This window comes from Nicotiana tomentosiformis, chromosome 11 (assembly GCF_000390325.3).
Source record: "Nicotiana tomentosiformis chromosome 11, ASM39032v3, whole genome shotgun sequence".
Taxonomy (NCBI): domain Eukaryota; kingdom Viridiplantae; phylum Streptophyta; class Magnoliopsida; order Solanales; family Solanaceae; genus Nicotiana; species Nicotiana tomentosiformis.
In genome coordinates, this window is record NC_090822.1 from 97,484,711 (window position 1) to 97,498,877 (window position 14,167).

General features: G+C 34.3%; 1 protein-coding gene and 1 long non-coding RNA gene across 2 annotated transcripts; one reads left to right on the top strand and one right to left on the bottom strand.

Annotated features, from left to right (window-relative positions):
- Nucleotides 1–1,953: 1,953 nt before the first annotated feature.
- LOC117281149 (uncharacterized) lies at nucleotides 1,954–2,319 on the bottom strand. The gene is made up of 2 exons (XR_004511764.2): nucleotides 2,169–2,319; nucleotides 1,954–2,096 (listed from the first exon to the last, which is right to left on the bottom strand). It is a non-coding gene; the product is annotated as an uncharacterized lncRNA (long non-coding RNA).
- A 4,498-nt stretch (nucleotides 2,320–6,817) lies between these two features.
- On the top strand, nucleotides 6,818–14,095 carry LOC104115051 (protein STRICTOSIDINE SYNTHASE-LIKE 3-like). The gene is made up of 4 exons (XM_009625621.4): nucleotides 6,818–7,439; nucleotides 11,545–11,820; nucleotides 12,379–12,546; nucleotides 13,443–14,095. Exons 1-4 carry the CDS (start codon nucleotides 7,111–7,113, stop codon nucleotides 13,843–13,845), a joined length of 1,176 nt encoding a protein of 391 aa, XP_009623916.1. The 5' UTR covers nucleotides 6,818–7,110; the 3' UTR covers nucleotides 13,846–14,095.
- The last annotated feature ends 72 nt before the right edge of the window (nucleotides 14,096–14,167 follow it).

Sequence of the window (14,167 nt, forward strand, 5' to 3'; positions counted from 1 at the left end):
GCGCCGGTAGTTAATTGAACTGGAGATTAATGATTAAAATATCATTATGTTTTCATATTGAGTTTAAGTTTTTTGCGTTGTATATAATTGTTTTGCACCATTAGGTTTCTTTTCAAGTTTTCTCTTTTTCTTTCTAAAACTAGTATACTTACCCGCGCAATGCGCGGATAGTTTTAAACCAAAAAGAGCATAGAGAAATATTAGAAAGAGATATATATTGCAAACTGTATTTATCGACTGCATTAAAAAAAATTAAACGAAAAGAAAAATAGGTGAATCCTATCGGGCTATCTCTATGAATTTGTTGTTAGGGCTATCTAAAGATGTTCATATGAAATGAAGGGTCAGTTGTTTCCTCAACAAATATCTTTTGAGTAAATGTCAGCCTCAGGTTGTGTGCCATAGTCCTCAACTTCAAATTATTTGGTCCGACTACAAAGTAATTCATACGATATAAGCGAAGTTCATGTATCTTGTTCCTAAAAAACTTAACAACATACCTTCCGATTGAAGCATGTATATGATCACCCTACAAAATCAGATTCCTTATTAGTGCACAATTATGAAGCCAACAATTATAAGATAGTATATACTGTCATAAGTGCCTAAAGTTGTCCTCAAGATTTGATGTCAAAAACCAGAATGCTACAGTTTGTTCAATATCAATTACGAAGCCAGCATTAATAGACAGAAAGAGGAATACTTGTACTACACATATTTCATATATCAGCGTAGTTTCTGTATGTTCATCCGATGATAGCCTAAGCAAGGCAACCAATATCTAATATTTGCCAGATTTTTATATTTTGAACAATACCTATGTTATTTTGAACAATACCTCTGTTATTATGTACAAAGATGCAACTTAACTGATTGTTTATATGTATATATTAGGATAATCACTGTCTAAAGTTTTCCTCAAGATTTGAAATCAAAAATCAGAATGGCACAGTCGGTTCCATATCACTTAAAGATCTGTTTATATGGAAGTCGAAATTATTCTTTGTGTTCGTTGATCAAAGGGAGCAACTTGACAGATAGATGAAGTATTTATCTTTCTTAATTCATCTGTCAAAGTTAGCTAAATGTTTTTACTAATGTGCTACTGTATATGTAGCTTCGTTGCTTCATGGTATTAATGACGGAGTATCAACAATGAGTAGTATAGAAAAATCAGTTGGTCCGAGCAGCAGAGAAAGATCAGGTGGATGACGCAGCTGATAAGAATTTGCAGAATTTTTTGAGTTGATCCTCTGCATTATTGCAGTCATTGGCACCTCTGCTATTGGGCTCTGAAGACCACCCAGAAAGTGTTCTCTTATAGCTACTTGTATCTTGAGCTTGCAGACTTCTTATTAATTCTGAGGAAAGTTCCTTCTCCTCTTCCTTCGGATCATCAACTTGAAGATGGGAATGTGATACAGTTGAAAGCTCATAAACAGAGTGACTCACATATGACTGTCCCTCTACATTGCTCTCATCATCTTCTTTTACCTTTCTTATCTAATATAATTGTAAAATGATAAGGATTAATTGATGTTAGAAGCAGATACTTAATAAACACCGTTTGAAAGTAAAATCATATGCAGAGTAGACAACTATAATGTATAGAGAAGCATCCCTCATGCTTTGCATTATCCCACATTAAGGGAAAGCATCCATTAGATTAGATGGAGTAGAGGAAAAACCATTTTGTTACATTAAATCATTGGAACATGATAAGGAAAGAGAAAATGAAACCATCATTACTACAACGAACCAATGAAATTATATACTATTAGGATGTGCAGAGTTACATGCGACATTTGAGGGAGTTGAGAATATTATACATTCATCCAGCGGGAACTTAATGTCAATGCCAACATAATATACAATCTTCGCTTTATCCCATTTAATAAGATCACCACCCTGGTTTAAACAGAAAGACATTTGAATATAAGATGCATTGATGACTTGTTTATTACCACTTAGATAAATTAACAGATCATACTGCCAGATAATTGAGATAGACAATAGGCAAGAACTACCTTCCCGCAAGGAAGATCAAGGACTGCATCCCCTCTTTTGGCATAAAGTTGAATCAAGACATTGTTGATCTAACATACCAGAAAACCTTATTAGAAATGAACTATGCAGAAGAACTCTTCCCATGAATAAACAACACATACCCAATTGTTAAGTTTTCTTAAATGAATGATAGGACTTGCTTCGCGCTCTTTAAGAGTTTGGTTGGTCCTCGCGCTGTAATGATCAACCAATTTCCTGGCAAAGATTTTTGTACTCTCATCTTCAAGAAAATGAGTGTCGCATGACACCGGTTCAAACTTTAAATGTAAATACAATAGAAAACCAACTTCTGACTTCTTTTATCCAAAAGGGCTACTACTCTCAAAGTTTAGCATCACAAGTTTATTTTTTTACGGAATAATACATCGCCCCTAGCAGTTAAACAACTACCCTGTTTGGAAAACATATATGGAATACAAAAGGGAAGGCAACCTTCTTTTCATATAGCTTCTAATTATCTGAAAAGGATATGGGACAAGTATTCCAAAAATATTATCTCGGACGTCGCTGGAATCAATGGAATACGTTGGATTTATAAGTCCATGTGAGGCAAGGCACTCTCAGATTCTTTATACCCTTTAAAAGCACTTATGACTCTTTCACCAACCTGAAGCATGAATATAGAGTAAGTCAAATGATATTGAAAGAAAAACCATGAAAAAAATAAACCATATAGCCAATAAAGCCTATACAAAGTGGAAGAACATTCTGTCCAAATCCAACCATTTTCATGGATTTGGACAGAATGGTATATGTGTAAAATTTTCCACGGAATTATTAAAGCCTTTTGCTATATATTCACGAACAACTGTCTTCATATCAATGAAGACAAAAGTTAGATGAATTATAGCATCGATAATGTGCCATCACTAGATAACCTTCTATAAATTTGCAAGGTATTCCAAACTCTTCTATGAGGATTTCAAACTCTTCAACCAACTCATTCTTGAGGTATCAAATAGTGCAGGAACAATAGCCCCACCCACCACCAGTTGCATAACCATTACGATTTTCTCATACGACAAATGAACAACAACAATTACAAATTTTACCTCTCTTCATCTGAAGACTATTTAGCCATTATGTTTCTATTTGGCAATCTGAAAATCCAAAAATATTGAATTTCTTATGATATTACATCACATATAACTAGAGCATATGTGCGATATGTTAACAAGATAAGAAAAAGGAAAAAAACCATACATATTCCAAACATGCTCTTACGATCAAATTTCACAACCTACACCGCCTTTAAAATATGCAACATGGGAGACGAATTTCGTCTCTCCTATGGATAAATAAACATAAACATAACGATTTGTAAATATTCACAATATTAGTAAAAGTGAGAATTTGGTAAGAGTTAGAACTTGCTAAGAATTAATAACAATGGGCTAACTCATTCTTCAATCAGTTGAAAATATATTGGTAATATAAAAATTAAGTTTCCTGTTGTACTTTAATTTTTAATTATTTCGAAAATATATTTAAAAAATTGTCTTTGGGACTTATAGTAAACTAAAAATACTACTGCACTAAAAAAGATTTTTGTGTTGTATATAATTGTTTTGCACCATTAGGTTTCTTTTCAAGTTTTCTCTTTTTCTTTCTAACACTAGTATACTTACCCGCGCAATGCGCGGATAGTTTTAAACCAAAAAGAGCGTAGAGAAATATTAGAAAGAGATATATATTGCAAACTATATTTATCGACTGCATTAAAAAAAATTAAACGAAAATAAAAATAGGTGAATCCTATCGGGCTATCTCTATGAATTTGTTGTTAGGGCTATCTAAAGATGTTCATATGAAATGAAGGGTCAATTGTTTCCTCAACAAATGTCTTTTGAGTAAATGTCAGCCTCGGGTTGTGTGCCGTAGTCCTCAACTTCAAATTATTTGGTCCGACTACAAAGTAGTTCATACGATATAAGCGAAGTTCATGTATCTTGTTCCTATAAAACTTAACAACATACTTTCCGATTGAAGCATGTATACGATCACCTTACAAAATCAGATTCCTTATTAGTGCACAATTATGAAGCCAACAATTTTAAGATCGTATATACTGTCATAACTGCCTAAAGTTGTCCTCAAGATTTGATGTCAAAAACCAGAATGCTACAGTTTGTTCTATATCAATTATGAAGCCAACATTAATAGACAGAAAGAGGAATACTTGTACTACACATATTTCATATATAAGCGTAGTTTCTGTATGTTCATCCGTTGATAGTCTAAGCAAAGCAACCAATATCTAATATTTGCCAGATTTTTATATTTTGAACAATACCTCTGTTATTATGTACAAAGATGCAACTTAACTGATTGTTTATATGTATATATTAGGATAATGACTGTCTAAAGTTATCATCAAGATTTGAAATCAAAAATCAGAATGGCACAGTCGGTTCCATATCACTTAAAGAACTGTTTATATGGAAGTCGAAATTATTGGAGCAACTTCTTAGACATTTGAGTAATGCAATAGTATTTTTAGTTTACTATAAGTCCCAAAGATAATTTTTTAAATATATTTTCGAAATAATTAAAAATTAAAGTACAAAAGGAAACTTAATTTTTATATTACCAATATATTTTCAACTGATTGAAGAATGAGTTAGCCCATTGTTATTAATTCTTAGCAAGTTCTAACTCTTACCAAATTCTCACTTTGAAAAATTATTCGTCCTTTTTTTAAAAACTTTTATGTATAAAAAAACTAATTGAAAATTTGAGAGGGTAGTTGTTGAGTAAAATAGGGTCAACTAAGAAAGTGGGAATCTTTTTTTTTTTTTTTTAATAACAGCCAGCCCAAATAAGGGGAAGGAAATTCTGTTTTTAATAGGCAAGTGTATCAATAAGAATAACTGCAAAAACAAAATCGGAAACAAAATCGTGGGTCGATTGGAAGTTTTTTATATTTTTTAAATTTAACTTTATTTTATTGATTTGTAGTTTGAATTTGAAATTCCAACTATCTTGGAAAGTGGTCCTAATTTTTTACATGTGTTAGAATTAAACTTGTCGGCCTAACATGATTTTGCCTTTGTTATTCTATATAGATAGATTCTACTCTACTTGCACTGTCTCTTTCCGTCAAATCCTCCGCCTAACTTGGTATCTTCTTCAAACCCTCCTTAATTCCAAGTTCTCTTTCTCCCCGTTTTTGATCTCCTAATATTAATGAAGCAATTAAATTCACTTATAAAGATTTTGAAATCTTGATGTAGATTTTTATGTGATACCTACAGTTTCAATTGGTTGCCTTTTCAACTAAAAAGAAAAAGAAAAGATATTGAAATTCATCCGCATAGAAACCAAAGCATGTGTAATAGCAACCCTTAAAACATTGCAAGAAACTCCGAAAAGGTCAAAAACGGTTGAGGCATTGAGAAATTACTTCTTGCAAGGTTCATAAAATTTAAGGCGTGGAAGATAATGAAAATTTAATTTGTTGATAATCAAGAAAAACCAATTGGAAACGTTTGAATTTGATTTAATATTAAATTAAAAAAGGAAATAAAATATATTTAGTTCATAAAAGGAAATAATTAATTTGACCTACTTTTGTAATAACAAAATTTTGACGCAAATAAGTTTATTTCGAGGTAATAGTATTTATATACCTAAGGACCTATATCGACAACTAGATTTGTTTAAATAGAACGAATATATGACGAAATCTTGATCAAGGTTTAAAATAGTACTATAATTTTTCATTTGAAAAGTGACAAGATATTTGTAATGGAAAGAGTATTAACTTGAATGAAATGAGTAAAAATGGAAAGATAGAACTTACTAGGAAAGAGCTTAAACTCCATATAGTAATAGTTTTAACGTACTACCAAAGAAGATTGAATTCTTCTGTCTCAATTTATGCTATAACATTTTAATACGTCGTAGTAATTCCTAATCAAGTTAAGTAGTTATAAGGTTAAGAAAACATTATCTAGATTAATCCAGGCCTGGAAGTAGAAACAAAAAATATACGCCCCGTTCACTTTTATTTGTCAAATATACTAAAAATGCATTTTTACTTTTACTTGTCTATTTTAGCAAATCAATAGAAAGATAATTTTTTTTTTGTTTTACCCTTATCATTAACTATTTATTCCCCAAATTATTTTTCAAAACCTTTTGAAATGTTATCATTATTAGGATTATATGGTAAAATAGATACTACAATCATTATTTCTTAAGTGACGTAAAAAATCCAAAGTTTGACAAGTAAAAGTATACTATAAATAAATTATATTTAATTAACTAAATAAACAAAATCTTGAAAATTTATAATACTACTACTATTAATCTTGAAAGTTCATAGTACTCATGGGTTGAAGGTCCAGACCCTATGTTGCTCGGACTCTTCGAAAATACTGCCGCACCCGTGTCGGATCCTTCAAAAATACATTAAATTTGGAGGATCCGATACGCACATAATAACATTTTTGAAGAGTCCGAATAACATAGCCCAGACCCGTTACTTCAAACCTCCCCTCCGCTACCCCCACCCTCCCACCCCCAAAAAATAATCCTCCGTCCGTTTTAATTTATGTGAACTTATTTCTTTTTTAGTCCGTGTCAAAAAGAATAACCTCTTTTTTTATTTGGAAACAATTTACCTTTATGCAATGATTTATAACCACACAAAATATATATACCTCATTTTATATCATAAGTTCAAAAGTATTCTTTTTTTTCTTAAACTCCGTACCCGTTCAAATGGGTTCACATAGATTGAAACAAAAATTTATATCATGCTAGGTGCGGGAGATGTGTCTTTTTAAGTACCTCCATTTTCAATTCTAGGCGAGTGGCAGCTGAGGAGTGGGTAGTTAGCTCAGCTAATAGTACCACCTTATTCACAAAAAAAAACCCAAACCAAACAAAATTAAATTTCCTTATAGTAAGGTTGTTAGATAGCAAACGTTCTTTAACAATCCTCATATTGGTACACTTTAAAACTTCAATTTTTCAACCCCATTTCAAGATTTTCCCTTTACACAAACCCATAATCAAGAAAGTTGATTTTTGTATGCAATGAGACCAGCTGCAGTATTTGGTGGAGTGTTCCTTGTGTTGGCAGTGTATTGTGGATTAGACCCTTTTAAGCACAGTGCAATTTCTGAGTTCCCAGAGTTTGAGTCTTTTAAGGTTGAGATGCCAGCTTGGTCGGAATTCCCAGTTGAAAAAGACTCACAAAATTTGCTTCAGAAATCTGAAATCAAGTTCTTGAACCAAATTCAGGGACCAGAAAGTATTGCCTTTGACCCTCAGGGTAGAGGACCTTATACAGGAATAGCTGATGGGAGAGTTGTGTTTTGGGATGGTGAGAAATGGAATGATTTTGCTTATACATCAGCTAATAGGTGAGTTTTTTTTTGGTTATGGTATGAGTCTTGGCTTATATTTCTTGTTTCTTGTGATTATGCCTACTTTTTTGTATTTGGCTATGTTGCCTTCTCATTATTATGATCAGCCGCGGAAACAGAATTTTCACCAAGTGGATTGAGAAAAATAAAAAATAAAAAATAAACACGCTAAGGGGATGAACACCTAATATATACACATGAAAAGAAAATTAACCTTATATACAGTATAATTTTCAGCGATGAACCCCATTCCGCCCACCTACCTCCACCCCGGATTATGATGTGTGGAAGATAAAATGCTTTTTTTAATTAAGAAATGATGAGACTTGAACTGTAGAATATGCATATGCTGCATTGAGTATGCATTAGGTACATCTTTTTATCATGTTCTCAAATGGTCACTTTAGGAATACCAAAAAGGGGAAAAACTGATTGCTCCATGTAAAAGTGGGACATGTGAGTAGTAGACTATTTGTTACAAATATTGTACTAGTTGCTATTTCTTTATCAACTGTCATATGCTGCGTCGAGTCAATTATGACGGAAAACCTTGAATTTATGTTGGTTTGGTCCGGTAGTTTGGCTTTGAAGATTGTGGTAAGAGCGAAATAATTATTAACTGTTGGTTGATTTGCATATTCTTTCCAAGAAAACTTGTGATTGTTCAACTGATATAAGGAGAAAAGTTATAGGTGCATATCGACTTAACTTCAGCAGTTAGGTAGTTCTTGTTCGGGAGAGATTAGATGGAAATGGAATTGAGTTTGCTGGTTTTGCTCTTTTACTGGGGAGAGCTTGATCATTCAACTGCTTGTTAAAGGTTACCAAAGCTGAAGCCAACAAGATAAAAGAATGTGCACTTTCCTTCTATGTTAATGCAAACTATCTCATGTAATTAGATATAGCCTATAACCATTCTTTTCTTCTCTAATAATTGATCGAAAAAAGTTGCACCAAATTCCTATTGCCATAATTCCAATATTTTGAACACATTGTTGGTGGTTATCACAGCATTAGTTCAACTGTACAACTTGAATGTCATTGTGGAGGGTTAGAGGAAATCAATCAAAAAGTCAACTCTTTCACCCTGAAGAGGTTGACCCTTAAACTAGTAAACTAAGATGACTTAGATTGCTAGTGTATGTAAAGGAAATGTAAGCGATTCAATAGATCTCGTTAAGCATTTGGTGTGGTATCAGAGGGAAATTGTAAGGTTGGAGAGAGGTGATGTTGAAATATTTAGTCATCAATAAGGGTTTCTCTTCTTCTTCTTTTTTTCTCTTTGATAGGTAAAAGGAAATTTTGTTGATAACATTCAGTACCAAGCTATTACTGAATGGGAACAACCAAATGGTTTCTCATAGAAGCGTATGAAGTTGAAGCCTTCTTTTTTTGTCCTTGCAGCAACTGAGGGAGATTTTAACCATGTTTCAGGAATCTGATATCTTCAAAATGATAGGCCATTTATTGGGAGGAGTGGAGGACAAACTATAGTCTAGAAAAAAAGAGGAGCAACAGGAAAAAGTTTTGAATCAGTTGTATTAACCTATAGAGCGTTTCCTGTTGATGGTTATTGCAATATTTCAATTTGGATTCAACAGTGATTTTGAGCCATCTGTCTTCTTTCGGTTGATTTCTATCATAGAACAAATCGCAAGATATGACAGAAAAGAACTAAAAGTCTTGTCAACAAAGCGGTAGCGGAATTATATTGGCTACTAGAACAATTGGACTCACATGCTAACCTTGGCCACAATACTATGTTAGCTCTAAACATGTGGTTCATTACTGAAACCTGCCGACCAGCGGGGAACTCCAGCATCACCTTGGAAAATTGCATTATCTGATTAACGCTCATACCTATTTCCTACCTAATTAATAATAGTCTTAAACCGTTCAATGTGGACTAGGATGTCAGTGGTTATGTTAGGATTAAACCCTGGGTTCTCTATGGCACAAGATTAAAGCACATTTGAAGAATTGTCTTCAGATTCCAGTAAAATACAATGTTCAAAAATTTAGGAAGAAAAGCTACAAGTCACATAATTTTTCCTTCTTTATTTTTAAGTCCTTTAGGAAAGTTACAGATGATTTTTATTTTCAAAAAAGGAAGAGCAAAAGATTAAAGATGGTAACTTCCTGCTTGCGGTAGGTATTTAGTGTATAGACCTAACCCAGGCCATACTGGTTTTTAATTAGTTTACTTGTGCATTAGCTATCGTTTCATTTTTTTATTTGAATAGGGAAAAGGCATAAGTACCCACCTAACCTGTGACCGAAGTTCCAACTACACACCTTTCCTTTTCGGGGGTCCTATTACCCCCTAAACTTTTTTCAAGTGAAGTTATTGCCACCCTAAATGCTGACATGGCACAAATAACCAAATGAGCATTAGGTGAGCTTTTGCATGCGCTTTTACATGAATTTTGTTATTAATTCCTTTTCTGTTTTCTTCCTTTCTAATTCAATTTCTTCTTTGATCTTCATTAGCCTTCTTGGACTTTTACTTTTCACCAAAGAGCATTCTGGCATATTTGTCGGTGAATTTAGCATCTTCTTCTCTCTTTCGTTTCACTTTACTTTAATCAGCTTTCTTTCTCTTTGAAGAGTCACCAAAATTTTTGCTGAAAACTCACTTTACTTTGAAGGAAAATCGATTCATTTCTCCCTCCCGCTCCGACATTGAGAATATTTCATCCTCAAATTATGATAATGATGATGATAATGATGATGATAATGATGTGTTCTTTCTCTTATATGTGACTAAGAAGACGAAATCACATTTTCTTCTGCTTCTTTGATTTTCTTTCTCTGTATTTGAATAAGATAATACCAGAGGCGTATTTGATTTTCTTGCAAGACACCTTTTTTTTTCCGGGGGCTGACTTTGGAGCCTTTTTGTTTTTCGCTTTTTTCTTATCTGTGTTTCGATAGAGGGCTGGCAGTGTAAGAATATGATTGTTTATTTGTCTGATTTGAAGTTGATAGGATCAAATGATTAAGTTAGATCTGTGAAAAGCTCCATGGCAGTGGCAGTGAGCGACCCCTTTGAACAATTGATAGAAACTCTAACGAAAATTAAAAAATATTAATATCAATCAAAAGTAAAGAGCAAGCATATGATGTGCACAAACACACAGGAACAGGATGCAGTAACACGGACCTTGATGAGGGAAGGAGGAAGTTTCTTGACGATTGGCAGCAGTGATGTTGGCGTTGATGGAACTTTTGAGAAAAGAAAGAAAAAAGAGCAGCCCGGTGCACTAAGCTCCCGCTATGCGAGGTGCGGGGAAGGTCCGGACCACAAGGGTTTATTGTACACAACCTTACCCTGCATTTCTGCTAGAGGCTGTTTCCACGGCTCGAACCCGTGACCTCCTGGTCACATGACAACAACTTTACCAGATACGCCAAGGCTCCCCTTTTTTTGAGAAAAGAAAGAAAGAAAAGAATAAATGTTCAAGCTATAATGATAATGAATTAGTTTAATTAATCGTAAGATGGCCAATTAAAAGAGGACACGTATTTAGATTAATCAATTTTTAACTTAGTTTTGGCATCTCACACTCCCTCAAGAGAGTGAGCACACACTCTCTTCCATGTCATCAACCAAGGGTGAATTTATTCCGTTTTGAAATAGTTCAGGAGCTAATAGGAACCCTGAAAAGGAAAGGTGTGTAGTTGGAACTTCGGTCATAGGTTGGGGTTACTTGTGCCTTTTCCCAATTGAATACTTAAAATTTTCCTTAACCTCGATTTTTTTTACTCAATTTTTTGTTAACTATATTTTTTTGTAAAATTATTTCATACGTTATACAATCAAATCCGTACAGTACAAATTTCAACTTGCTTTGCATACAACAACAACTACGCCTCAGTCCCAAACATGTTGGGGTCGACTATGTGAATATTCACTTCTCCATTTAAGCTCAACTCATGATATCATCATACCAAATAAAATATAAGTTCAACTTGTCTTGCATACTGTTAGAAATTTTAATAATTTGCGAATTTGTGATATATAAGCCAGTTTACATGTTTTTTGGACTGCTTTTCCCCTGAATGTAGATTTAAGTCCGTATTCTGTTTTCTGAATTTTCAGGTCAGGCTTATGTGACCCAAAACCATCTCCTATGAGCTATTTGAAGAACGAGCACATCTGTGGTAGGCCTTTGGGGTTACGGTTTGACAAAAGAACAGGTGACTTATATATCGCAGATGCATATTTTGGGTTAATGAAGGTAGGCCCTGAAGGTGGATTAGCAGAATCTTTGACAACCGAGGCTGAAGGAGTGCGTCTAGGATTCACAAATGACTTGGATGTTGATGATGAAGGGAATGTTTATTTTACAGATAGCAGCACGACGTACCAACGCAGGTATATTTTGAATGTGCCCTTTCTTTTAGTGCCAAAGATTTCTTAACTAGAATGCGTTTCGAACCTGATGTGCTTTTATAAACTGAATTTTGAGGCCGTAGCATTCAAAGTGGTGATCTTGTAACACAATAAGGACACAAAATATATGCAAAATACTTCCTAGAATTGACTAACTTTTAACATTGTCATTTTTACGCTGAGATGAGTCAATTCAAATTAAAACTTCCGACAATTACCCATGGTCCCAGCCACTTTTTTCTCTCCTCTCTACATGACTACATGAATGAATTGAGTGTTAAAAGTTTTCTCGAAATGTCGACTCAAAATATTAGATCACGATGATCTACATGACACTGATTGTGTTAGAGCATAGCAGCATATCCACCAGAAAAGGTAGAGCCCAGCTATTCCACATCACTGACAATCCTCCTGCTCTTTCCCTGGCTCCAAAGCATGTCTGTTTCACCCATATACCATGATTATATATGATCTTGGTTAAATGCAGAATTTGTGCTTCATTTGGTTAAAATTTTACAACTCCCACCTTTTCTTTTCCAGGAACTTTATGCAGCTGGTTTTCTCAGCAGAAGATAGTGGGAGGGTTCTCAAATACAATCCTAGGACAAAGGAAACCACTGTTCTTATCCACAACCTTCAATTTCCAAATGGTCTTTCACTTAGCAAGGATGGTTCCTTCTTTATATTTTGTGAAGGTTCCAAGGGCAGGTGAGGTTCTTGCCTTTTGCAATCAAGATGTTTACAGTGTTAATATTTGCACTTTACATATTATTTAACACATTGTGAGAAGATTGTCTGTTTGAGATCTATAGGGGGAAATTCCTTGGATTACCTTTTCCTGTCTGTGATTGTTGTTTCTCTATTGATATGATTAGTAAAAAATTTCACACATGCAGAACATATTTATGTTATGTATAGAGCAATTATGCACCATGGAAATGCTTCCATATTCTCAAGCGATTGACTTTTTTATTGCTTCGTAAAAAACATGCCACTTTTCTATATCTTTTCCCACCTATTTTGAGGAAATTCTTGGGGTGAAAGGCTGATGCTTCACCTCAAAAGTTGTTAGTTATATGCTTTCCGCACCTATTTGGGGGGTTTTCTTGAGATAAAGCGGTGATGGTTCACCTCAAAAGCTGTTAGTTGTGTATGTATGAGAGGATTCTATACAACTCTATCGAGCTGAACTACAAAAAGAGAAAGATAGAGTACCTTTTGTAGCTAGCCTAGCATGCTATAGACCTACAGGGAACAAGAGACAGGTCAAAGATATTCCTTTCATTCTTTGATACCCCTCTCTTATGCATTTACAATATGCATCAGACATACATACAAAGATACTATGCATTGTATGGACAGTGATAGACATAGAAGTGGTGTGGAGTTTCAGCTTTTATAATCCATATTCTGACATAACTGACTTTATTTCTCTATTCCTTTTATTGAGGCATCTCCATTATGTGGAACTCCCTTAAAATGATTGGCGTTGACATTCAATAGATAGTTCCGATGGCATCATTACTTGCTGGTATTCCCACCTGTAAGAAGAACTATTGGAGGGGAATAAGCCTGTGGCTGATTAGTATTTTATTTCTTTGTAGATTACGAAAATACTGGCTGAAAGGTGAGAAAGCCGCAACCACAGAAGTAATAGCAATCCTCCCAGGGTATCCTGACAATGTGAGAGCAAATGAAAGAAATGAGTTCTGGGTAGCAATCCACTGTCGGCGCACCATTTATAGTTACTTAAATGCCATATACCCACCACTCCGTCAATTCTTGCTGAAGCTTCCCGTCTCTGCAAAGCTCCAATACCTCATGCACATTGGTGGCCGGCTCCATGCAGTCGTTGTGAAGTACAGCCCAGAAGGCAAGCTTTTACAGATATTGGAAGATCGACAAGGAAAAGTCGTTAAAGCTGTCAGCGAGGTAGAGGAGAGGGAAGGGAAGCTTTGGATGGGGAGCGTTCTGATGTCTTTCATCTCAGTTTACCAACTAGAATGAACTCAGGAGCTTTTGCTTTGCTTTCTTTCATACTTTCATTATCAATCACTTCTCATTTAGTTTGCCAGAAGACTAATACAGCAAAAGACTCATTTTTACTTAGAGTTGTATGTAAATAGAGGTGTGAACTCTATTTAAATAAGCATTATTATAAGCAACTCTATCTGAGGAACATACATGTAACCCCTTGTTTTATGAGAAATATTCTTAGAGGAGGCTTTCTTAAATCAAGCCAAATCATTTTGCATAATTCTTAGATTTTAAAAATTAAAACGTTCTAATTGCAAGCTGCTTCATCTCACGTTATGTATTTTGAGTTCAC

What these genes read in the sequence shown, in the direction of transcription:
- LOC104115051 (XM_009625621.4), top strand. Translation starts at nt 7,111, where the DNA reads ATGAGACCAGCTGCAGTATTTGGTGGAGTGTTCCTTGTGTTGGCAGTG. An exon ending in GCTTATACATCAGCTAATAG is followed by an intron (nt 7,440 to 11,544) that starts GTGAGTTTTTTT and finishes CTGAATTTTCAG; the next exon opens with GTCAGGCTTATGTGACCCAA. An exon ending in TGTGAAGGTTCCAAGGGCAG is followed by an intron (nt 12,547 to 13,442) that starts GTGAGGTTCTTG and finishes ATTTCTTTGTAG; the next exon opens with ATTACGAAAATACTGGCTGA.